A 27,030-nucleotide genomic window follows, 5' to 3' on the forward strand; every position below is an offset into this window, starting at 1 on the left:
ATTTTCTAAAAAAATATTATTAAGAAATGTTCTATTTATTTTACATACCAACCACAGATCCCCCTTTCCTCCCTCTTCCTACTCCCCAGCCTTATTCCCACAACCAACCCCCCACCCCCCATTCCCACCTCCTCCAAGGCAAGGTCTCCCATGGGGAGTCAGCAGAGCCTGGTACATTCAGTTGAAGCAGGTCAGGCCCCTCCCACCTACACCAAGGCTGTGCAAGTTGTCCCACCAAAGGTACAAGCGCCAAAAAGCCCACTCATGCACCAGGGACAGATCCTGATCCCACTGCCTGGGATCTACTGGAACTACCCAGTTCAAGCTAAACAACTGTCTCGCCTATCCCGAGGGCCTCCTCCAGTCCTATAGACAAATTTCTAAACAGTCTTGTTAAATAAGAAACACAGAGCCAAATATAGGGGTTCAGGCCATAGGGATCAGAGCAATAGCTGTCAACTAACCTTAGCTCCCCACATCTTAGCTTCCCAAGAGAAACTTTTCCTATCTAACCTTTATTTCCTTCCTGTTCTGCCTTCCCATTGGCTCTAAGCCCAGTCACATCACTTCCTCATTACTACCTGTCTGTATGGACCTCCAGGTCTCTATGGTTGGTACTGGGATTAAAGGCATGTGTCACCACTTGCTTGGCTGTGTCCTTGAACACACAGAGACTCTCCCTGCCATGTGATTGGAATAAAAGTGTGTGCTGACTTCTGTTTGTGGCTGACTATGACCTCTGACCTCCAGGCAAACCTTATGTATTAACATACAAATAAAATATCACATTTCAGCACAAATAAAATATCACCACACAGTCCCATGGGGGCTCCACAGTTATTGGTCCACAGTTCATGAGTTTCCACTAGTTTGGCTGACCATCACTGTACATTTTCCCATCATGATCTCCATGTCCCTTGCTTATAAAATCCCTCCTCTCTCTCACAGAAGTTTTTATGTATTTCCTTTATTAGGAATAAGGGTCAAGAGGGCTCTTCCTCTGCCATTCTTGTTCAGGAATTAGAATGTACTTGTGCTTCCTAGTCCTTCTCTACATATTGGTTACCTGATAGGCTTAGCACTAGACAGGTTATTTACTGTTTGCCACATTTTCTGTCTAGTTCCTTTTGTTACTACTTTGCCTGTTTTTGCATTTAGGGGAAAATTGGATGTTGTGATTTCATATTATTCCATTATCCATTTTTGTTAGAATAGATCTATGGCCAGGGTAATTAGGAGGCTTATGAATATAATTAAAATAAATCAGTTTTCTCTTGAAGTATAGTTCTACTGCATGCCTATCCATAGAGATCTTACAACAGAAATTACTATTTTTTTTTAACAAACTTTAAATTACTTTTGATACATTTAATTATGTTTAAGATGACAGCTGCTTTTGTTTCTATAATATGTATGTGGGCCAGATTCTTGTTGGAAGAGACATTTTAAAATTCAGACAGTCTGACATTGCCTTCTTTTCTCTTTAGTGCTGTATATCCTTTGGTTCATTTGCAACATTTTATAGTATTTATAATGCTAAATATATATACCAATAAAATTGATACCATCAAGAAATGATTGTTATAAAGGTAGTAATTGGGAGAGTTAATTGCTAATTGTATCTAACTAGATGATAGGATTATAAATATTCACTGTGTCAGCATCTTAGAAAATCATCTCTTTTCTTGACAATCATGGCTGGATGTCAGTGTTAGTGAAAAAAGGCTACATAAGAATCTTTACTTAGGAGGCCATCAGGATAGGCGAGAGTTATGAGAAACCAAATGTCACTTCAATTTATTCAGCAGGAATTTATCATCCAAAAAGAGCTCAGAGTTACACTGTCTACATTTTTCTTATTTTTTTTTCTGAAAGTTTTATTTTATGTTGACATTCATACTCTCCTTTGTATTTTAGCTTGAAATTTGTTAAGGTTTTATTCTTTCCTTTTTTTTTTTTTTTTTTTTTTCTAATTTGACAAATTCCTTTGAAGACCTTTGTCTTGTGTTACCTGATGATTGCTACCTGATAGCTGATTAAAATGCTTTATCTGTAAACATGCAAATGTAAACATTTCAATTAAGCCTTTAAATTTAGCAAGTCTGCACTGACAGTGCTGATGGACTGTCACTTGGTGACTCACGGTCTGTTGGCCCACAGCTCCTCCAGCATCCCTGTGATAGGAAGGATCCTCTTGTGGTCTATGAGTCATCTGAGACTGTTCAGGTTGTTCTCAAATAATGATTTAGACCTGTGGCCTTCTTTATACGCTGCTAGGCATGCATTGTATCAAGGGAGAGAGTATGTGCCATTCGTGAAACTTCTACTAGGGTATTTTGCCTAGGATATAAGCAGACTTGTATTTTAGTTAGAAATCAAGCATCCTGACCATTAATTTCCTTAGTTTGATTAAGTATTACCATGGTCATATTTCTGCCTTCCTTACGGAAGAGATTAAAAGTAGTAGCCCTCCCCATCACAGCTATAACTTACTTCTTCCTACTTCATTACCACAGAGTCTAGCGAGGTTAGACCATTTTGGTACTCACAGCCAAGTAAGCATCTTCAGCTCTGAGCAGTGATCACTGTGACATTTGGAATAATCCCTTTGTGGACACAGGCTGGCACCACAGCTTGTGTAGTGTGTCCCAGTGTTGCCTAGCATCTTCCTTATATAGCTTTTCTATCTATAACCTTTCGACTGGTCTCTGATTCTGCTTGTCCAGCCAGAAACATCTTCGTGAAGAGAAACCAAAGGCTTAGTCTAGAGAAGGGACAATTTAATATATAATCCGAATGTATCTCAGAGTGTCCTGAGGTCACTTTTAGTAAAGCAAGAAAGCAAATGAGCCCAAACAAACAATTCAGTGACAATAATTACCCTCTTCTCCCACCAAAGAAAAGCAAAAATTCTAGTTGGAGATGTATTGGCAGAGGCTGTAACCCTGAAAGAAGAAATATGATTGTATTAGAAATAAACACACATAAATTTTACAAGACTTAGAACATGAGATATAATTGCTTTTTTATATGATTCATTGTATTTCCAGAAAAAGACCTAAATAAATAAATAAAATGAAAGAAAAAATAAAAAAGATGAAAAACATCCTCTTGAAAAGTTTAAATAGCATCCAATAGGAAGGGATATATGTAGCAGTAAACATTTAAAATAGTTTGAGGTACATATAGTTAATGTGTGTGTGTGTGTGTGTTTATGTGCCTGTTCATGACTCCTGTCTCCAGAAATTGGGTCCGGTGACATGACTTTTGGTAAGCAGCCCACATTCTATGATTTTGGCTAACATTCCTGTCAGGTCAAATGCAGAGGGAGTACAGTGGAGAACAGATTTGAGGGCTTATCCTTGCACATGAGGATTTATGTGACACTTGTCTAGGGTTAGTATCCGCATTTGGCTTTTGATCATTTGCTCATAAAGACGTACTCACTTTCCCCCAGAACTTAGATTTGCATCTTTCTTAATTTTTGCTTTCAGTGTACAATCCACACTGATATGTATGTTATGTATTAAATAAGTATTTGCTGCCTGATGGGATAATATATAATATATAATGGCTCCAGAATTGTAACTGTTACAGAGCATGGAAGCCAAATAAGGAAATTTTGGAATAGTTGGGTTATTATTATTATCATTATTTTTGTATTGGTTGTTCTGATAAAACTCATGGTTCTCTTTTTTGGTTATAAGGATTGTACATGGTATGTGACTGTCAAAATAATATAATTTTAACATCCGTCTTGATACCACAGAGCTGTGGGAAATAACTGGGAAAAGTATGTTAATGAACATAATGGAGTAGGAAGCATTTTCATCTTTTGTGTTTAGAAAATTAATAAGGAATTGGTGGTAAATACTCTTTAATTGGTTTCAAATCTGTTTCTTCTTGAAATGCCCTATATAACATATTTTAAGGACAAACATTTATATTTCTTGTAGAATAAAGCTTTTCTTGCTTTCAGGCCTCTCTCAATTACAGCCATGCTCACTGATCCAGTGCAGAAACTTAGGATGGGTTCTGGTGGAGGAAAATGTCAAACACCCTTTTCTCTGCAGTTGTTACGCTGCCCACTTCTTGATGGATGCAATTATTACTTAGGGTGTGGACTCTGGTAACAAGTTGGGGGAGGGGGAGCTGGATGCTGAGTGTTTTCCAAGGACTGGAAATACAACCCACAACACAGAAAGGAAAACAAGGGAGCAAGGAAGTCCAGCTCCATCTTTGATGTTGGAGTTGATTTGTGAGGCAGAAGGACAAGGACTTTTCCTAGCAGGTGAGCATGAGGTGAGCAGACAGAGTGAGTGGCTGCAGATGCATAATTCACAGCTGCCTCCCCCTTCTCTGGACGTTTTCACATAGAAATAGTGTTACTCTTGAGGGTGCAGAGCCAGCTCATGTGCTCCGGTGGTAACCAGTCTTCAAAGAGAATGAGCACCTCATGCTTCAGTGCCCCTGCTCTTAGTATTTACTGTCCGTGAGGGTGTTTTCGAGAATGTAGCTGAAGTCAGAAAAAGGAAAGGAAATAAGCATTGAAGCAAACAATAATAAAATAGATCCATCACTGGGGTTTTATGTGCAACAGGCAGTGGAGTAATTTAAGATACACTTCACTGTTTTGTTTAAGGGAAAAATGGGAGGTGGATAAAATGGGCTAGTCACTTGCCCTAATGCTATTGCTGCCTTCTTTAAAGTTTTTTTTTTTTTTTTTTTTTTTTTTCCCCTTTATTCAGCGTTGAGACTGCGTGTCTGGGGTGATGTGGAGTTCACATTTTGAAGGCTGCTCAGGAAATCCATGGGGTTTTACATGTTGTGTATCCTTGAGGAAACAATGATGCAAGAGAAGTAAAAGCAGGGACGGACCATCCCCAGACAGTAATGAGCTGAGGATGGGAATCACGATTTTAATTAATTAACAGTGTTTTAAGTTCAAGGGATATTTTACCCCTGGTGTCTATAATATTCAGGTTCTAGATTAGATCTGAGTTTTAAGTAGATTATGCATATTTGAAATTAGATGAATATACACAACTAGGTATACACATGTGTGCTCATGTCTTGGAAACTAAACATTCTTTTAAATGAAAATAAATGATTGGAAGGCTTTGGGGAAGTGGACATGGGCAGAATCAATCAGCGTTGAGTTTTAACAGGCTTATTTCATTAATGTGAGCCATGCCAGTGGGTCATACACTTAAACTATGACCATTTTGACTTTCAGTTTGTATCTGAGTGGATGTATGAGCACCCTGTACATGCTAATAAACTTTTGGAGTAGGAGGTTGTGAGTTTTCCTTGGGTGCTGGGAACTGAACCAGCATTGTTTGCAAAAGTAGTTAGTTAGTGCTCTTAACCTCTGAGCCATCTCTCAACCCCACAGTCAGGACTTTTATCACAGTCCTTTGAACAGCTTTTTGTTAAAGTAGGCATGAGGAAATATGCTTTGCCTTTAAACTTTAAAAATTTTAAAATAATGTAGCTCTCTCTAATGTATTTCATGCTCCTATTTTTGCATGCTTATACTAGAAAAATGGGAAATAGAAATAAAGACAAAGGAAAACATATTATTACAGCTCACTTATGTCCTGTCATGAAATTTTCGGATAACTTCATTATCCATTACTGTATATCCATATATCTAAACACACAACAAACAGCCTTTGGAATTTAATTCACCTTTCATGTTGTAGTATAAGTGAACCTTGTATATTATTAAATATAGATAAAAAACTTCCTGATATTTCATGTATGAATGTTATATACATATTCAGTAAAATCATATCTGTGCTATGCATGGACAGTGCTCAGTAATTAGGAGTTATTATTCAGAAGTATTAATTCTAGCAGCTAAATTTTCCCATAAGAGCTTTGGGAATTATTAAAAATGATTTGAAATTGAGATGAATTAATCACTGTTACAAGTCATTATTATGAGAGCGACTATACTTTAAGGTTCTTTAACATAAATTTCAAGAGATTTTGTTTTTAAAGTTCTGTTGCTCACAGTAATTTTCTGAGGGATCTTGGTCAAAGAAGTTAACTTTTTTAAATCCCTGGGTTCCTCTTTAATTTCAGTAAAGCAGAATTTATTCCCATACAGCATTGAGACTCAAATGATAGTGACTGTATATCGCTGAGCATCTTGCTGAATGCCTAGTAAATGCTCACTAAAGATAGCATCTCCCAGTGAAGTGCCTTAAGATTAATACATTTTGTTCTCTTGCAAGCATCCCATGATGAAACACACTGAGAGAACCTTTTGTTTGTACTCAGTACCTTAATGAATTTTGTACAAAAGAGTGAGAATATAAAATTGAAACCAAAGAAACAAAAGACCCTTGGCTGTAGAACATATATGTCTGTCTGTGGTGGTTAGTTTTTGTCAACTTGACAGTTAACCTCCATGTCCCTTGGAAGGAGAATCTCAACTTCATAACTGCCTTCAATAAGTTGGTCTGTGGCATGTTTTGGGGGCATTTTCTTGATTGCTGGTTGATGTAGGAGGGGCCTGGGCAGATGGTTCTGAGTTGAATAAGAAAATAAGCTGAGCATGTATGTCATGGAGAGCAAGTCAGTAAGCAGCATTCTTCCATGGTCTTCAGTTCCTACTTCCAGGTTCCTGTCTTATGATATTGCCATGGCTTCCCTGGATGATGGACTATAACATCTAAGATGACTAATCCTTTACTCCTCTGGTTTGTTATTTGTCATGGTGTTTATCACTGCAGCAGATAGCATTTTAGATCAATAAGAAATTTATAATATTGAATAATTGTATCATTTTGGAAGTTTGGCCTTATTTTTTTGTGATCCTAGCCATGGGTAAGGTTGACCTTGAGCAATCGGTAGTCTATGGGAATTCTGAATGAATAGGCCACAGTATTAACCGTCAGTATTAGTTTGAGGTTTGCCCAGCATACTTTGCAAACACAAAGGTAGAAAACTGTTGCATATGAGTAACAGGTATACTTGGTGTACTTATAATATCTCATTGACCTCGAAAAAACTACTGAATCTAATCATGGCTTTACTAAGAAGTAAATGTGATACTAATTAAATGGGATTTAAGACTGAATTTTCTTCTAAATCTGTTTCTAGAAGATGGTCTTTTTTTTATAGTAGTTAATTTGTTATAGGGACTCTTGATAATAGGCAAATAAAATTTATAAGTGTTATTGCATATCTACATTGTTTTATACAATTGTAGAAGAATATTTGCTACAGCATTGCAATACCTATTCTCAACCACAGTTTGGGCATAAATTAGAAACATTTCTCCAAGTATATACTTTGGGAGAAATAATAAGCCATGACATATAGGTCATTGTACCTACCAACCCGTACCTGTGCTTTGGACTGTATTAGGTCATCAACTGTATAAAGAAATGTATGGAGGTGTGTATGCAAGATACATGGATTGACAATGTGAGTTTTATAGATATGGAGGAAAATCTTGAAATTTTATGTCTTAAAAGAAATCTTGCCAGTATATTGGGGAGTGAATGACTGTGAAAATTGTTCAGTATTTATGGTTTTGCAGCAGACAGAATTTTGAAACCTTTGTCTCCTATTGTAAAGGGAAAGAACTGTTAGAATTTTTGATAGACCTTTGATATTTCACCACTGTTTTTTCTAAAAGATGTTTTTCCCCTATTGGATATCAATATATCTGTATCAAAATGTATCTGCTTAGTATTTTTGATTTGTATTCTAATAATTGAGTATGTTTCTGCCATTATCAAAGTGAAAATTGATACCCTTATAGTATTTCTAATATATTATTTATAATATTAAAACAAACAAACAAAAATAAAACTCAAGCCCATAGCTGCCTGGCTGTAGCTTCTTAATTTCTTGAGTTTGATTAGGTAAATATACATTAACTTTTTGATCTTAAGTAAAAAATGTTAGTGGTTGTTGGTTTTTAATCTTCTGAACAATTAGGGTTTTGTTGATTGTCAAAACACTACTCAAGCTATATATATGTCAAACTTTTACAAAAACTACAGTGTCCCCTTTTTACAACTTAATTCTGGCTTATTATAGCAACCCCCCAATATAAAGTTCATAGGCAATTAAAGTCATTGCCAGTGTGGCAACCATGGTTTGTCACATTTTTTATTAAGCATAGTTTATAGTACATGTTCATGCTTTTTCATGTGCATCTCATGATGATTTTATTTTTGATCATATATATTCATTTTAAAATTTTTTTCATATATATCATTTTTATAGATTTTTCTTCAAACATCAACGTATTCAAATATTTAAATAGTAATGAATATTTTGTTACAGATGTTTAAGTCAGAAAGCCATAAATTGTAAAACTTGATATTATAAAGATTATAAAGTACATGTATACTAGAGGCAAAATTCCATATTTAATTCCAGCTTCACCAACATATGAGTTTCATGAGCAAGGCTAAAACTGCTTACCTTCCTTAGTTTTCCCAGAGTGCAGAGTGAATGATAGCAATGCCTTTCCTATCATGATTCATTGTGAAGCTTAATAAATTGACATGTGTGGCTCCTGGAAACAATGCCTGGAATATAGTAAGTGTTTCAGAAAGCGCCAGTTGATACAACATTGTGATTGCTTTCTTCTGTTGATACAATATTTCTTTTGTTTTATTTACTACTCCTTTTAACATTCTCCAGATGGTTTATGTTCTGCATTTTATTTTAAGGAAAACGGTATTTATGAAATTGTTGGTTTTGAGTGTGTGTGTGTGTGTGTGTGTGTATTCCAGGTGTCAGAAATAATTTTATTTGGGATGCATTTTTTTCCCTTTGTAAATAATTTTAGTTGAGATGCTTTTTTCCCCTTTACTTTATTGGTTGGATCAATGCACTAGACAACTAAGAAAAGTAAGAGTTAAATAAGCTTGGCGAATGGATTATGTGTTTGTAGACTCGTATGCAGTATTTAAATCTTAAAGAAAAGGAACTCAAGCCTCCATGTTTATTTTCCTCAAGGTCACTAGGTCTAGGGTATGTGTCTTTTCACTTCTTAAAAATGTTTCTGCTAAACTGGCTGGTGGTGTCAAAAGCCTTTAAACCCAGCACTGGGGAGGCAGAGGTAGGTGGATCTCTGTGAGTTCAAGGCCAGCTTGGTCTACAGAGTGAGTTCCAGGACAGCCAGAGAAACAAAAACCCTATCTAAAACAAATAAACAAACAAATGTTTCTGCTTTTGTCTTCTTGGATAAGTATAATTTTTTTTTTTTTTTAAACAGTGCTTGAGTCTATTGGTCCAGCTAAATTCACCATAAAACCAAGCTTTTAGCGGGGTTATGGGAGCTCGGAATTATTTCTCACCATGCTGGATGGCCATGCACTCATGTTGGATGGTTGGATGGCCATTCACTCTAAGGGGCATCACAGACTTTGGTCTGCTGGGTAAAGGACCCAGGACTTCTGTCTCTAGTGCATACAGCTGGTGTTCCCATGTGACTGCAGAGCAAGCAAACATGAACACAGGAGAGCACTCTGCTATTTGAGCCAAGACTGTTGAAACATGAAATCAGAATGCTTTGTAGAGATCAGCAGCCTAAGACTGTGTTAGCTCCTGTTTCAGATTACACAAGAGAAAATAAACTGAAAGGTCAGTCGAACAGTTACAGCTCTGCCCTTTTCCATGGTAATCAGCAGAGCATGTAGCAGAGACGTGAACAGGAGCGTGACTCGAAAGAGGGCCTGGGAAAGCGGCTGGCAGCTTCCACTTGTGACAATTCCTGGTGCTTCTAGGACGGACCAGATGGGCCATCTCACAGGGTTTACCTTCGGTAATTCTGATTTATTGCACTCAGAGGATTTTTTTTTTCCTAGTTAGGCAATCATGTTCTCACTTTGCCAGAAGACCCCCAGAATTTTAATTATTAACCATTAATCATACCTTAGTAAACTGCAAGGGCAATGCATTATTAATTTGCTCACAACCACGAGACAAGGCACAGTGATTAAAATTAATTTCTTCCTACATTTCGTTAACTTATTATAATTAATTAATCTGTTAAGAAGTCAAAATATGTTTACATTAATGGCTATATAGTAGGTGTTTCCCTGTATTTCCTCAACTGTGTAGCATTTCCAGTCAAAAAGTAGAATTCTAGCAATAAATGTTTGATAATTAAAAAGAAATGAGTTCTATATAGCTTTTTAAGTAAAATCATCAAGTTTACCATATTGAGTAATTGTAAATTTACGAATATTTCACTACAAAGGGGAGATTTTAGACCTGAGAGGATTTTAGCAGTGGTCTCTTGCCTTGCTCATGTGTGGCTCAGTGCCAGAATTAGGAAAGAGTATTTAATGAAGAGCAGCCATTATTTACTGACAGGACACGACTGTAGGTAAGAACAACTCCACTTTTTAAAGGACAGCAATTTTCAGTGGAATTCCTTTTCCTTCCTCCTGAAAATTGTAAATAATTTTTGTATGAGCATCATTTTGCTCTGTTATTGTAGAGACCATTTTTAAAAATAACTTTGACTGTATGCTAATTTTTTTTTTAAAATTTGTTTCATAATCTCAGAAAGCAAGAAGTTAACTCTTTGTAGTGGTCTCATGGTTTGCATTTGTGTGTGTGTGTGTGTGTGTGTGTGTGTGTGTGTGTGTCTGTGTAGGTTTTGGAGGGGGTGGATACTGGATGCCCATGTGCCACAGGCATGTGCATGAGTGCTACAGAACCGAACATGTGGAGGTCAGAGGTCAACTTTGGGACTCAGTTCCCTTCTGCCACCCTGTGGGATACTGGAATCAAACTCAGAGCCAGGTTGGTGCGTGAATACCTGCGTTCAGAGCCATCCTTCTCATTGCCCCTGGATGAGAATTGTCATGGGTAATGTTGTGGAATATAGCACTGGGGTTGGGTGGGTGGTTTTTTTGTTTGTTGGTTTGTTTTTTCACTCTTTTGAGGGCCCCCCCCCACCCTGCTCCCAAATAAATACACGTGGTCTTTATGAATGCCAGGCTCGGCTTGGCTTGTCTCCTGCCAGCTTTTCTTAACTTAAATTATCCCATCTACCTTTTGCCTCTGGGGTTTTTCCTTTTCTTCCTTCTGTGTATCTTACTTTCACTCTTACTCCGTGGCTGGCTGCGTGGCTGGGTGGCTGGGTGGCTGGGTGGCTGGGTGGCTGGGTGGCTGGGTGGCTGGGTGGCTGGGTGGCTGCGTGGCTTTGTGGCTGGTGGCTGGGTGGCTGCGTGGCTGGCCCCTAGCATCCTCCTCCTTGTTCTCCTGTTCTTTCCTCTCTTCCTCCCAGATTTTTCCTTCTATCTATTCTGCCTGCCAGCCCCGCCTATCCTTTCTCCTGCTCTCCTATTGGCTGTTCAGCTCTTTATTAGACCATCAGGTGTTTTTGACAGGCAAAATAACACAGCTTCACAGAGTTAAACAAAATACAGCATAAAGGAATGCAACACACCTTTGCATCATTAAACCAAATGTTCCCTGGCATAAACAAATGTAACACATCTTAACATAATATTCTACAACATAACATTGTCTTGTAATTGCATTAATGTTTAGGTGACTACACTGTATATTAAAGTGAATAAATATTAGAAAACCTCCAGAAATTGAAAAGGAATGTTAAAAAATTCATGCATTTATCTCAATTAGTGGCATTTAAAAACAAGGAAAAGTGTTTGAAAATAAGAAAACATATTGGTATGGTTTGGATATTGAATAGCCATGTAAAGGTCGTATGGACAGATAGAATGTGCAGGCTGGTGAGTAGTACTTAAGTCCTTGTAAGCATGCCTTTACAGATGTGGGATTCTGTTGTCTCCCACAATTTGGGATGTACCCATTTTGTTCACGTGCTCTACCACGTGATGCCAGTGTCATCAGAGGGTGAATTGAGAGGGCTGTTTGACCTTAGACTTGAAACTTTTCCCTGTACAGAAAATTATTGGTTTTTAATTTAGTTAAAGGTATTTTTTATACATGTAAACAATGTTTTATGATCACATTTATCCCCTGTCACTCTCTCTTACTCTCCTTCCACTTCTGGTGACCCCCCCCCCCTTTTATCACAACTATTCTCCTTCCTATTTTCATTTTTATCTGTGCAGCTCTTGCACAGGTAACTAGATCAGCTATGTGCTCACTGTTTTGCCCAGATCGTGACCCCCAGAGAGACCACCAAGGACTAGCATACCAGAATGCAAAAGCAAGGTTTATTCAATCCAGCGCACACGTATGTAATTCAAGCTAGCAGGGAACCCTTGTCTACCATACCCAATGCCTCAAGGCAGGGAGGAGAGTTACTCTTTCTTAGGGAAGTTAGTTTTTATAGGCAAACCCCACAAAATTTCTTAGAGGGGAGGTGGTTAGTATGGGTCCATCCTTGATTGGTCCAGTTTTTCCTGGGCCAGGACTTTGCCTTATTTCAGCTTATCTGTTTGCCCTGTCAGGAGTTTTACAACCCATCTCCGGGGTCCGGTCACGTTATCTCCAGAGAGGGGCATCTCGTGGTTAATTGGTCACCACCAGACATCCTGGCTTTGTTCTTCTGACAACACCTGACTTCACCTCTCCAGGAAGGGGGAACTGACTCAGTTCTGTTTATTTTACGATATCTCTTCCCTCAGCTCTTTTGGGTTTTTTGTGGGGGTCTTTCACTCACGATTGCCACAGTGACTTTGTAATCAGAAGGCAGCATTTCGTGGTGCTACTCTCCATCATGTCTTTTACAGTTTTTCACCTGCTCCTCTGTAATGCTCCCTGGCTTTGTGGGGTTGATCCAGACATTCCATGTAGGGCTCTAGACTATTTCTCTTTATAAAGTTAGTTGCCTCAGGTGTTTGTTGTAGTAACATAAAGCTGACTAATGCAGACATGTACCAGGATGTCAAAGTTTAAGTTACTTTTAACGATCAGTTTTGTATAACAGAAGGATAACAGTGCTTTCATTATTTTCTTTTTAATAAAGACCTTATTAATTGATAGATCCATAACTAGCAAAAACTGCCCTTCTAATTATTACCATTAAAATATTTCTCTGCTAATTGTGGTGGTATATATCCCAGTAACTCAAGCATTGGGGAGATGCAGTATTGGAATTTTGTTTATTTGTTGTTAAATAATTGCTTTGGATTGAGGGACACAAAATGCCTAACCATCATTTGGCAACCTCAATATGTGTATACTTCTGTGTATTGTGGATATTTTCACTGTAAGAAAAAATTTCTGCTAAACATCTGTGTTCAGTATTTTTGTGTTGCTGTGAGAAGACACCATGACAGAGGCAAATTATCGAACAAGGAGTTATTTTGGGCTTACAGTTTCAAAGGTTTAGAGACCATGATGGCAGAGCCAAGAGTGTAGGTGCCAGGCAGCTGGAGCAGGCAGGAGGAAGAGACATCCCTGGGAGGTTCTGGAAAGGCCTTAGAAGCCTCAAAGCCTGTTCCTAAGACCCATTTACTCCAACAAGGCCACACCTCTTAATCCTTCTGAAACAATTCCACCAATTGGGGTTCAAGAATTCAAACATGAGAGCCTATGGAGGCCATTCTCAGGCAAAGCAGCACAACACCCAACATCCTTATCTACTTAATGACAGATTCAAAGCTCTTTCCTCTTCTAACAGCCCAGGCTTTCCTGCCCTTCTCTTCAGTCTCCACCCATTACTTACTAGACAGCTGTCTTGATCCTCTACCTTCCTGTGGTTCTTGCCTGGATAGTTAATTTCCTCTCGGAAGCAGAAAATAGAATAAAATCTCATAGTCTGAGCTACTTAGGAAAGAACTTCTCCCAAGGGTTGCTTGTATTTTTATCGCACTCACTCATTAGTACTTGAGAACGGGTTCTACATCAGAGACATTTTCAGTTAAGGTCCGAACCATTTTCTACTATGTAACTGTGGTATTACATTGGATCTTGACTACTGACATAGGATCTAGTATACGTCATCTTCTGGAAAAACAGATATTTTAACCACTCCGTTTTTTCCCCTCACATTCTTATTTCCTTTTACTTTCTTACGGTAGTCTCCTTATTGATTTAATTAATTCAATCATTTTTTTTTTTTTTTCAACTCAGATTTCCCCAAAGCTGTATATTACAGTCAAGGTGGAATACTCGGTCCATGTCTCAGAGACCTTTGGAATTTGGGAGGAAAACATAAATGTTCCCTAATAAACATGTGCATTAAACTTTAACCAAGTGCTACAAATAAAAGGGAATTGCTCCATTTAAAACAACCATGATGCACACTGCCATTTCCATTTGGAGAACAGCCACAGGCAGTGCCTACTGAGTACTTGCTGGCTGCTGTGGGAAGCATCCCACTGTGCCTTCCTTCATGGATCCCCCATGACCCATGAGGTTTCTCTGCATTGAACAGGGGGCAGGAAGTGAAGAGGAAAGAACATAAGTGGCTTATTCAGGGTCACATAAAGAGGCTAAAATAAAATAACCCCGGACTGTTTATTTCTAGAGTTGACGCTGTTGTTCTGTCTTGCTGTTACTCCTCATTGTAAGATGAATAGCCTGAGGAGTTCAACATAAGCCTTGTCTTCTTAAGGACAGGCGATTTTAGTTTGAGGTTTTATCGAAGATAGCTCTTGGGGCCAATAACGATAACCTCCCAATTGGTTTTATTTTCTTGACCTTGATAACTTTTGTATTTATGTGCCTCTATTTTCCCTTTTTATAAAAAAAAAAATGGCTAATTAATGTAGATTGCCTCTGATAGTATTTACAATATTTTTTCATGTCTGTTCAAAATGCTTCATGCAATAGTAACATCATAATACAGTGTTGGTTACCAAAATTTGACCTACTTTTTAAGTATCCTGTAAGTTCGTAGAAAAAATACTGAGAGAGATGACTGCAGCCCGAGAGGACACAGGCGTGATGAGCTTGCCGTGCCCCCAGGCATTTTCTTTTTTTCCGAGCCATAGCGATTTCAAAGTGGAATGTGTATTCCTGTATTAGAAGCTACGGGGCTGACCTTGAGGGAAGCCAAGATATTTAGTGGAAGTAATAGAGTGCTATAATCCTGTTTCCATCGAAACCTTACCAAATGAAGTACTGCAACATCATCTTAGCAAATTTTGTAACAATTATTAGTTTTTTAAATGCTTAAATCTAAGAATGTGTTTTTAATGCTTCATTTGTAGGTTGGCAACAAAATTATATTTATTTAACATCTAGGAATTTATGCTGTTTAAAGCTAAATATTTTTCTTTATATTATGATAATTTTAATTTTTTCGCCCTCAATCCTGATTTCTTTTGTTTAGTTGTTTCATATTGTTTATTCATTTTATTGTATGATTATTATTTAATGGCAGTTTCTCTGAATTAGAATTTCCTTAAGAAAGAATTGGATCTAAAAAGGATCCCAGTGAAATAAAACACATTCAAAGAAATGGATCTGACTGGATCTATGGGGGGCTATTTTGAACAAGGAAGAAACTTTTCACATATTTTAAAGTTTTTGGTAGCCTTTCAGATGTGTAACCTCCTTTATGTGCCTAGGTCTAGGTCATTATTTTTAGTTATTTTGAAACTGTTACCACTGCTAGTTAAGTTGATAGGAAACTGGTTTTTTTTTTTTTTTTTTTTTTTTTTAACCTTGATTTACCTGAGTGGGTAAAGCATGCTAGAGGGCAGAGCTGCAAGTGCAGCTGCGAATTGGAGGCCTTGGTCCGCAGTGGGGACTGGGCGGTCCATCTCAATGCAGCTTCTGTTTTCCGGCTGCTTCTAACATTCCTGGGCCAAGCTCAGTCACGTTCTTTTATCGCCCTGTGTCCCTGACGTTGTGTTCAGTGCCTCATGTGCACAGGGCCCGCTCTGCTTTACCCAGAACCTGGCCTGGCTCTCTGGACACGCACTGCAGTGAGTCTGGGCTTCCCTTAGACTTTATCCCTTTTCAGCACATTTGTTTGACCACAGTCTTCCTAGAGGCCCTCTTGCCATTTACTACTGGGATATTTTGTAATTTCATTCAACTAGCTTCCCATTGCAAACCAAGTAGATCATTTCCCATGGCTTGGTTATAAACAGTGCCATAATTTCATACATAGGCACTTTTACCTCTTGTGGGATGTGTCTAAAGAATACATTTCTAAAACGGGAGTTACTCGCATAAAGCAGTTTTGAAATTTTAATAATAGATGGCTGTAGTTAGAGTTTTCCTGCCTGGCCCAGCCAGGACAAATCTCTCTCACCCGCCAGTCCCACAGTCACTCAGACCCAACCAAGTAAACACACAGAAACTTACATTGTTTAGAAACTGTATGGCTGTGGCAGGCTTCTTGTTATCTACTTCCTCTATCTTAAATTAACCCATTTCTGTTAGTCTATACTTTGCCACATGGCTTGTGGCTTACCAGTGTCTTTACACATTGCTTTTCATGGCGGCGGCTGGCAGTGTCTCTCCTCTGAGCCTTCTACCTCCCAGAATTCTCTTCTCTGCTTGTCCTGCCTATACTTCCTGCCTGGCCACTTGCCAATCAGCATTTTATTTAAACAGAGCGATATCCACAGCAGATGGCAGATTATTCTTTTGTATTCCAACAAAGAACTTTGAAAATCGGTGCAGCCACCCCAACTGCATCCTGTCCACACTGGCTGGCCTTTTGGTAGGGATTGGAGCTGAAGGCTCACATTTGGACCTTCTTGGCTTTATTTATTTTCATTTTCTGTGACTTATTTTTAACGCTTACAATTTTGATCTTATTAGAAAGGATTGTGATGTTAAGGATGGCATTTCAATGACAGGCTTCCAGTTGTGTATTACTAGACACCCCTCCACACACACTTATAATTCATTAGTACATGGTTTCAGTTCTGTACATTTTTTGTTTGTTTGTTTGTTTTTTGTTTTTGCAAGACAGGGTTTCTCTGTGTAGCTTTGTGCCTTTCCTGGAACTCACTCTGTAGACCAGGCTGGCCTCGAACTCACAGAGATCCGCCTGCCTCTGCCTCCCGAGTGCTGGGATTAAAGGCGTGCGCCACCACCGCCCAGCCAGTTCTGTAAATTTTATAAACACAGTTTTGCATACCTAGTGAAAATCTTATGGATATTATATAAGAATATCTAGCGGACTTAATCTAAAATGCGTAAGAGTTACGGAAAACTAATTTCTTAAAGTATTACATTTTATGAATGAAAAAGAGAGCAAAGTAGAGAAAAGTGAGTAAAGAAAACTTGCACAAGAAAAACAAACAAACAAACAAACAAACACACAAGCCAGTTTCCCTCTCTTCAAAATCATTAATACTTCAAAAGAATGGCATTCGTGTTAGTTTTCTATGCTTGTCTGTTGGTAGAAGGATGCAGAAAAAAATCCATAAAACACGAGTGAAATGAGTATGACACATTTAATGTTAACTCATTTGACCTATTTTAAGAAATGAAGTTGAAATAAAATAAAAAATCCATTGCTAATATTTTATTTTTCAAATTTACCTTTTTTTTTTTTTTTCTAACAGTTGAGGCCCTCTATTTTGTAAGTGCAGTTCTTGTTCCAGAGTTTCCCTGTGGTGTAGCCACAGTGCATAGTCCCTCAATCTTTTCTTTCTTCTTTTTCTGAACCAGTGATTTTAGTCAGGCTTTGTTTCTCCTAGCAATACTGATGAAGGGTTACTCGTAGGGTAGGAACCTTACCCCTGCAATCATTAGCTACCCATAGATACCAAGAAAGGAGTGAGAGCTTATATGCCTCTCTTCTACAAGCAATCATTAATTGTGTACAAATCTTCAGCCCCTCATAAAACCCTCCCCTTTCTATGACAGAATGGTAATAGGTCCAATCATGAGCCAGTCTTGTGTGTAAACTCACGGTTGCTATGAGCTCATGAGTCTAAAAGCGTTATCAAGCTGGGATGATAGTATCTCTTCCTCTGGAGCTTACATTCTCTACTCCCTCCCTTGCGATGTTTCCTGAGCTTTGGAAGGTGCTGAGTGGGGAAGGTGAGGTGAAGAGAGGTGGTGGTGTTATAGATGTCCAATTTAGGGCTGACATTCAACAGTCACTTATTCTCAGCACTTTGACCAGTTATGAGTCCCTGAAGTAATTACCGCTGATTCTGAGAGAAGAAACTTCTGGAACTTAAGCTCACAGCAGCACTAACCTCTGGGCATAAACCTAAGTTACTTAGACAAACTGACTTGAGTAACCACAGACGTTTAACTCAATACCAAGTGTGAATTCCCGCCTGTGGAGCAGGCCTGAAATCCAATCAGGAAATTGTGGGTTGCCACTTTTGTACCAGTGGGCTCATCCTGCCTGGTCCGTTGGTTATTAGCATGCAGGGCCTGCAGGTGAGTGAGACGGTTGATGACTTTTCTCTTTATCAGCCTGATTAGCACCTTCCTGTACTCTGAGACATGGCCAGCAGAGAGAACCCTTCCAGCCCAGTTCTGCCTTGATTTCTACATGTCTTGTAATTAGAATCTTCAGCCTGAGGTTCTTACCTTTTGGTTCTGATGGGCAACCAGGAGCAATTGCAATAGCCTGTGCCTGGCTCCGCTGTTTTGAGCTTGAGGTAAGGCAGAGAATATCATGGTAGTAAGACGGTGGGATGGCAGAGCTGTTCATTTCCTGGCTGTCTGGAAGCCAAGAGGCCTGGTGCAAGATATAGCTCAGAAGGACACTCCCCAACCACCAGCTCAGTGAGCCCCTTCCTCTAACTATGTGCCACTTGCTAAAAGTTCTCATAATGGCGCCACCAGGTGGGGATCGAGGCTTGAACAGATGATCCCGTGAGTAACATTCCATATTCAAAGTGCAACATACAACATGCTCTTTTCTTCATATATGGATTTAATTGTTTAAGAAAATACATCTTTTCGTTATACTTTATCTTATTTTTCTGAGTCACCACCTCTTCTCTTTTGGTTTATTTTCTCTCTATTTTGGATGCTTATTTTAATCTATTCAATATTTTGTTCATTTTCTAACTTTAATTACTAATAACTTAATTATATATAACTTGTAATTTTTAGTCATTCTAATTCATCAGTTATTTATTATAATTTCTTTTTCTTTACTTTTTTACATTTAATGTGTGTGTGTGTGTGTGTGTGTGTGTGTGTGTGTGTACAGGACTTAAAACATTTTATAGGAGTTGATTCTCCTCTTTCATTATGTAGGTTCCAGGGATCAAATTCCGGTCAGTTGGTTCGATAGTAAGCACCAGTACTCACTGAGTCATTTATCTGTCTTGACTTCTTTCTTTAGGTCTTCAGTTACATTTAAATTCTCATTGTTTTATTTGTTATATAGTACCGTAGTTTACATTTGTTAGGTTTATTTTTAAGTTCAATTAGTTTATAGCATGATTGATATATATATATATATATATATATATATATATATATATATATATATATATTCATGTCTATTTAACATTTAACTAAGTTCACTTTTACCTGTTTTGGTTGTTGTTAGCACCCTAGATTTTATATTCCCTGTGTATTTCCATCTAGAATCATACCATCTTTCTGGGAATTTCATTTCTTCACCCCCGAGATTTACAGGAGATGCTATAGAGAGATTCATCTTGTAGTTCTGGCAACTTTACTTTTTATATGAAAGGTGTGTGTGTGTGTGTGTGTGTGTGTGTGTGTGTGTGTGTGTGTGTGTGTGTGTTGACTAGTTTTATGTCAACTGACACAAGCTGGAGTCATCAGAGAGGAAGCAGTCTCAGTTGAGAAAATGCCATTATAAGATGAGCTGTAGGCAAGCCTGTAGGACATTTCCTTAATTAGTGATTGATGTTGGGAAGGACTTAGCCCAGTGTACGTGGGGCCTCCCTGGGCTTGTGGTATTGGGTCTTGGGCAAGCTATATGAAGGAAGCTAGTATGAAGCATTCCTTCAGAGCATCAACATCTGCCTCTAGGTTCCTGCTTTGTTTGAATTCCTGCCTGACTTCCTTCAATGATGAACAGTGATTTGGAAGCCAAATAAATCTTTTCCTCCCCAAGTTGCTTTGGTGATGGTATTTCATCAAAACAGTAGTAACCCTAAGACATGATAAACTGCTTCATAGTTTTATACTTTAATTTCACTAGTTTGTTTCTCCAAGTCTGCTTCATAAATAAGGATTAACTAATGAAATAAGTAGGGTTTTATTGTTATTTGTATCTATCTATCTATCTATCTATCTATCTATCTATCTATCTATCTATAAACATAACAGTAAAGATCGTGGAATCCTGGGGAACTAGAGGAGGGTCAGGAGCAGCAATATGCTTGCTGTGCCCTTCCCTGCTTGGAAATCTTCCGTTTTATTCTATGCTTACTGGCTTTTCTGATGTGACATGATATGTGTTCTTTGCATGATCAGATGATTTAGGTTAAGGACAGACAAATTACAGCCTACCTGTCAAATTTGACTTGCTACCTCCTGGTTTTTTTTTTTTTTTTTTTTTTTTTTTTTTTTTTTTTGTAAATATATGGTTATTGGAAACAACCAAGCCTCTAATTAACATATTATTTGTGGCACCTTTTCTTACTTCAGAGACATGGTTGAGTAGCTGTGACAAAGAGGCCAGATGGCTGGCAAAGCCTCTGCCCTATATTGCAGGAAAATTTGGTAAAACTTTGCTGTAATTTTTTTTTCTTGCTGATTTGACTGTGACGTTCTTGTTTTGGAAGACAGAATCTCTAACTTCTTTTGTATTGTCCTTTTTCAAAGGTATAAGAAGTTTACCCAGGTTCTGAGTGACATTAGCAAGAGTGAAGGGGGAATTGAAAAGTTTTCCCGAGGCTACGAGTCATTTGGCATCCACAGATGTGCCGACGGTGGCATCTACTGCAAAGAATGGGCCCCAGGAGCAGAAGGAGTTTTTCTCACTGGAGACTTCAGTGAGTATTTGGAAAGCATTGGAGATATTAATATTTTATTTCTCTGTCATGCAGACTTAATTTGCATGTTTATTATAGTAATATTAATGACTCAAATAGTTATCTGACTTTTCAGCTAGCGTCATAGGATTCATGAAATATTTTACTCATGTGGTTTGGTTGTTTCTGCTCTCCTGTGATACCCGAATTCATGAATCTTTACTTTCTAGAATACCAGGCACAAGGAATAACAGGCTGTGGGAAGATAGTGGTAGAAAGCGTGCTGGCAATTTACCCTACATTGCTGCCACGTTCTTCCTCAGACAGCACCATTAACTGGCTACCCAAGTGTTCAAATGAGCCTATGGGGACATTTCTCATTCAGACCACCATCAATGGTATCTTAGTTAGGGTTTCTATTGCTATGAAGAGACCCCATGACTAAGGCAACTCTTATAAAGGAAAACATGTAATTGTGGTGGCTCGCTTACAGTTTCAGAGGTTCAGTCCATTATCATCATGGTGGGGAGCATGGCAATGTGCAGGCAGACATGGTGTTGATCAGAAGACAACAGGAAGTGGACTGTGACACTGATTGAAGCTTAAGCAAAAGAGAGCTCAAAGCCCACCTCCACAGTGACACACTTCCTCCAACAAGGCCACACCTACTTCAACAAGGCCACACCTCCCACTAGTGCCACTCTCTATGAGCTCATGGAGGCCAATTGCATTCAAACTACTACAGGTGGTTATGTGGCTACATGTATTATTCAAACTATATAGAATTATATGTCAAAAGTAGATGTTTCTGCATGTGAGTCATACCTTAAAGAATTGACCAAAGCCAAAGGTGGTCATGCAGGCCCCCTGGACCTATGAGACTTGGGTATGGAAACCTGACTGGGGTGAAGAAAGGGTAGACACACCGATACATCACACAGAAAGGCTGGGGTAGGTTAATTCTGCACATTCTGATGGAGTGGTGTCAACTATAACAGCAACGTGAAATTCAGCATGCTTGTTCTGTACAACACAAGGGCAGGGGTTAGCTAGTTTGGGTCAGAGGCCTCTGTGGGGGCGGGGCAGTCTCAGGCTGCAGTCATACAGGAATTGCTAAGTTTTGTACACATTGGTCTGTTGTTGGTAAGCACCTATACTTACATTCATTGGCCACACTCACACTCAATCCAGAGGAGTCTTAGCCAGTTCCTTTAAGCCTTACCCATGTGTGGAAGGCCTGGTCATTTTCCTAAGGGATCCAGGCCTTCCTTCTCGGTATGATGGACTAATTTCAAACAATACACAGTCAAGCAGGACTTCATTAGCTCAAGATTTTATTTACACCTTACAGCATGCCTTTAACTCCAGCATTTAGGAGACAGAGGTAGGCAGTTCTTTATGACTTTGAGGTCAATTATGGGCTACACAGTGAGTTCCAGCTGAGGGCTATATAATGAGACCTTGTCTTGAAAAAAAAGGTAGAATTTAGCAGAAGTTTCAGGTTTTCTCTAAGGCAGTACTGTCCAAGAGAAATGAAATTCATCCCTTTTCCATAATTCAAGAATTTTAGTAGTAATGTGAAGTACAAGAACATTTTAATGAGTTTTTATAATATTTTATTTAGCCCAATATATAAAGGCATTATGAAATTACCATACATTGGTTTTAAAACTTATTAACAGAAACTTTTTTTTTCTCCTTTTGTACCATGTCTTTGAAATCTGGTTATGTTAAATTTGATCACAGATGCTGATTTTTCGTAAGAAATACTTAGCAGGCATTTTGACTTAACAAAATCGCCAGTTTAAGAGCAGACTCAGAGACCCAGAATTTTTTCACCTTAGTTAAAATTTTCTTACTAACTGACTTGAACAACAGTTTTCAATATTAAATTTAATAAAGTAATGAAATTAATGTAAATTTCAGTTTCTTAGAAGCATTAGTTAACCTCATTTCAAATTCTCAATAGCCATATTAGGTACCAGATCTCTTATTAACATTTAATTCATAATCCCTGGCACTCAATTTTATTGTTCCTTTTTATTTCCTTTTATCACACTGTGAATATTCATTGAGAATATATTGATAGAGAGTATTAAAGTTGAAGGTTTCTTTTCCCCATTTATTTATCTTGTATGTCTGTTGGTATATGTGTACCATACCATGCTTGTGAAGGTTAGAACGTATCTTGCAGGAGTCGTATCGAGGACTATGGGGGTCCAGCCACTCAAGAGTCCCCTCCCAGGGTCTGGGAAGAATCTACAACCAGCTGATAACTAAACTTTGATGAAAAGAAATCAATCTATGTGCATGAAATTCCTTAGTCCATATACTTTATTATTCTGTGTCAGTTACAAGCTTATATTCTGTTTTTGTGTTTAGCTCCTTTCTTCCCTGATTTCTCTCTACACTTATCTGCTGTCCCCTCTAGGTTCTATCTTAATTCCTTCATCTAGTTCTGCCCCTTCTAGGTTCTCATCCATCTTGTTCTTTCCCTTATCATCTCCTCTCCCATCTCCTTCTCCTCTGTCATCTCAGTTTATTCTTCTCAACTTCTTACCCATCTAGTTCTTCCATTCTCTTTTCTCTTCTCTGTCCTCCAGTGCCCAGGAAGTCCTGGTATATACACCCTTACAAGCAGTAATCCCTTAGCAGCGCAAAGCCAGGCTTCCAGGGTCAAACGGAGGGTTGATAAGAATCACATAGAGAGGCAATAACCATTAATTATCATTTGCAACCCCAAAGAGAAGTGACCAATGGGGAAATGAATTAACTAAAGGCTAAATTTGGGTAATATCTAAAAAGAGGGACCTTATGTGTTTAACTACAGTCTTAAACGTGATTATTAGAAAATGTTAAGAATTCTATAAGTTGCTAGGTCAGTGGGAGAAAAATAAAACTCTCTTCTTTTTTCCTGTGGCTCCTATCTGTCCAAGCTATCTGTCATTTATCTGCAGTGTGGGGGAAAGTGTGCTCAGTCACAGGCAACCTGTGTACAGGTAGATGCCTCTGGTGATAGTTAAAGGGAGATCTGGAACTAGAGGTAAGATTTGGGAAAGGAGGAAGTTAAGCTTAATTGGCACATCCACCAGGCCTTCTCAAATAGGTGGCCTGTATGCATAAGTCTGTTCTTAGAGAGTACAGGGGTATCTCTGATAAGGTACTTTCCTCCATCTGGGGATGGACCTGGCCAATGATGGCAATGATGATAATTACAGGGAGGCTTGAACTGGGGTTCTGGCTGAGCATAGCTGCCAGCGCAGAAGGTTATGTAAATATTCCTAGAAGTGGTTAGGTAAGGAGTTAGAGGTCTATAAAGTTAGTAAGGCTGTAAGAAAGGAGGGTCTGAGCTGAATTGTATAAAGCTATTACTTAACGTCCACCTGACCTAGGCGGTGTCTCCTTGTGGAATTTACCTTAAATCAGGAGACATTCATGTGGACTGTTATTACTGCTAGTTCCTGAAAGTGGCTAAAGATACCTGATTCCAGAGAAAGCCTTTCCTGAGGCTGTTCTCCAAATACCTGGAATGTGTATGTCCAGAGAGTGATAAGTCCACACTGGTAGCACTTCTTAGGGAAAAGTCAATTGGGAAAACTATGAAGGCACACATGATTTTCATAACAGAATACAGCTGATATATAACAAGCCAAATAATACCAAAAGCTCCTTGGAATTTGGCTTCCTCTGGAGGAATTCCCTGATCCCTCCAGGTAGTGACTTTGCCATAACCAACTGAGTTCTTATGATATATTCCTGCGGCCCGCAGCAGAGTTGATTCTCTCTTTCTACCATATGGGATTAAACTCAGGTCCAAAGTCTTGGTGGCAACCTCCCTTACCTACTGTACCATCTTACTGTCCCTTCAGATAAATTTTTATACAACACTCCCACTCCCAAAAGTAATATATCATCCAAAGTGATACTGATATTTTATTTCCTGCTATACTTATGAATAGAATAGGTTTTATAAATATGAATATAGGTAAGAAACTATGAAGTGTACATTCTCAAGCTATGGTTATTGCAAAAATGTTGATTTACTAAAACTAACAGTGGTGTTTAATTAATTAGATTTAAAAGTTTTAAGAAATGTATCTATGTTTAATGCTTAACTACTAAAAGTAGCACAATGATTTAAAGAGTTTTGTTAAGTGAAATTAAAATGATATGGTCCATATTTTAAAAAATACGTGTGTGTGTGTGTGTGTGTGTGTGTGTGTGTGTGTGTGTACATGTGTGTTTGTGTCACACACTGAATTGTGCATGTGAATGTCATAGGATGAGCTGTAGGAATCCATTATCTTCTTACATCATATGAGTTCCAGGAATCTAACTCAGGTTTTCAGGCTTGGCTGCAGGCACCTTGCTCCATAAAAACTCTTATTTTAATGTAAAGAAGTCCTCTGCTAACTTTCCTCCTTTTGTGTTGAATTGATTTTTAAAATTGCTCCTTTTGTGAAAGTGCATTACCTAATTTTAATGCTTTCCATATCCTGGAAATAGCATTTACCCACGTGATTTTTGATCAACCAGAATTTATTTAATGATTAAGGTGATGAAGGTCATCAGATTTAGTTAGAGTTTCTTTTTATTTAATTGTACAGTAGGCTAGTAATACAAATAAAATTAGGATTAAAATCAGTCAAGATTAAATATTATTTTAGAGATATTAAAATATCATATCAATTAATTTTTAATTAATTGGAGAGGACAAATTCTCTTTATGCTTATCATTCCAGGGGTCTCATTTCAGGGTCTCTATGTTTGAGATGTCACTAAAGAACATTGCCTTTGGAGTTGGGGATTTAGCTCAGTGGTAGAGCACTTGCCTAGCAAGAGCAAGGCCCAGGCTTCGATTCTCAGCTTCAAAAAAAAGAACCTTGCCTTTATCCAGCAGCGGTTACTCTGGAGCTGGTCACAGTAGTATGAACCGGTTATTTTCTGAAGCTGGATGTTGTCAACCACATCAGTGATTCCAGCAAGGAGACAATGGGCAGTTGGTGGCTTGTCCAGATTCCTCAGTGAGACTCTCTCAAAACAACAAAATGAAATGAACAAACAGACAGACAAACAACAACAGCAAAAAGGCTTTAATCTGGATGTAGTTTAGTCAGGGCTGGCTTGGCTCCACACTGGAGTCTCAGGATTCTGTCTCCTGCACTGGAAAAACAGAGCCTTTATAAGGCTTTATAAATGTATGAAGTAGTCATGCATTTAAAAGAATATTTATTTCAGTGAGTGTGTGGGTAGCAAAGGAGCACAAGTCCAAAATACAAAATTTGTTGTTGAATATCTGGCTCAAAATACATCCATAAAACATTACCTAATCACATCCCTCCCCTAACATAGAAGATTGTTTTGTTTGCCTTTTAAATAAATCTTATCTTTTTAAAATTCCTCCTCAAACTAGCTGAACAAGAAGTTACATTTTTTTTTTCATTTCATTTTTTTCAAGTACAAGATTGTTAGAAAATCTTGTAAGTCTTCTAGTGTATAGATTTGTGCTAACCTGAAAGAAAAATAATAGATGTTAATTAGCTCACAAATTATGCTCGATTTTAAATTTGGAAACCAAATAAAATGTTGTTCTTAATGGCTTTGTTAATGAAGATAAAATATTTTATTAAAAGGAATTCAGCTATGTATGACTTCATTCTTATCTAGCTGATAAATGGAGTCATCAGCCAATTCCTCCAGTTCTGTGGAATTAACTTCTTACCACATACTGATCATTTTACATTTCTCTGTGTTTCACTTCATCATACAGCAAGAATTTTACTTAAAAATATTTCATCTTTACCGATTTTCAGGGATCAAAAAACAAACAAGCAAAGAAACAAACAAACAAAAACAACCAACATGATATTCCTTATGCTTTCCCTGTAGTAATTAAAGAATGCTTTTATGCTGATTTCATTCTGAAACTTCATAGGTAATAGTCAAGTTTTAAAAATCTGCAACAAAAATTATACATCTGCTAAGTGATAAATGATTATATTTAGTTGACAAAGAAAAAATGCCAATTTATTTTTGCCTAAGTTGTTAGCTATTTAGTTGTAATAGTTTTTGAAATTTAAGTTTTAATTAAAAATGTCTATACTTAAAAAAAAACAAAACAAGAAAACAAATAAAGAAAGTATGGACTCATTTGGATTGTATAGTCTAGGATCCTGGTGACCCAGAGTGCTGAAGCAGGTTTCAGAGATTC

At 38.0% G+C, this 27,030-nt stretch overlaps 1 protein-coding gene across 1 annotated transcript in view; it reads left to right on the top strand.

Annotated features, from left to right (window-relative positions):
- Positions 1–27,030, top strand: part of Gbe1 (1,4-alpha-glucan branching enzyme 1) — a 241,631-nt gene that overhangs the window by 25,527 nt on the left and 189,074 nt on the right. Inside the window, exon 2 of the mRNA XM_036203624.1 lies at positions 20,671–20,840. Within this exon, the coding sequence (XP_036059517.1) occupies positions 20,671–20,840 (170 nt within the window). The remainder of the gene's footprint in view (positions 1–20,670; positions 20,841–27,030) is intronic.

The sequence above is a fragment of the Onychomys torridus genome, chromosome 12 (genome assembly GCF_903995425.1).
Source record: "Onychomys torridus chromosome 12, mOncTor1.1, whole genome shotgun sequence".
NCBI lineage: Eukaryota > Metazoa > Chordata > Mammalia > Rodentia > Cricetidae > Onychomys > Onychomys torridus.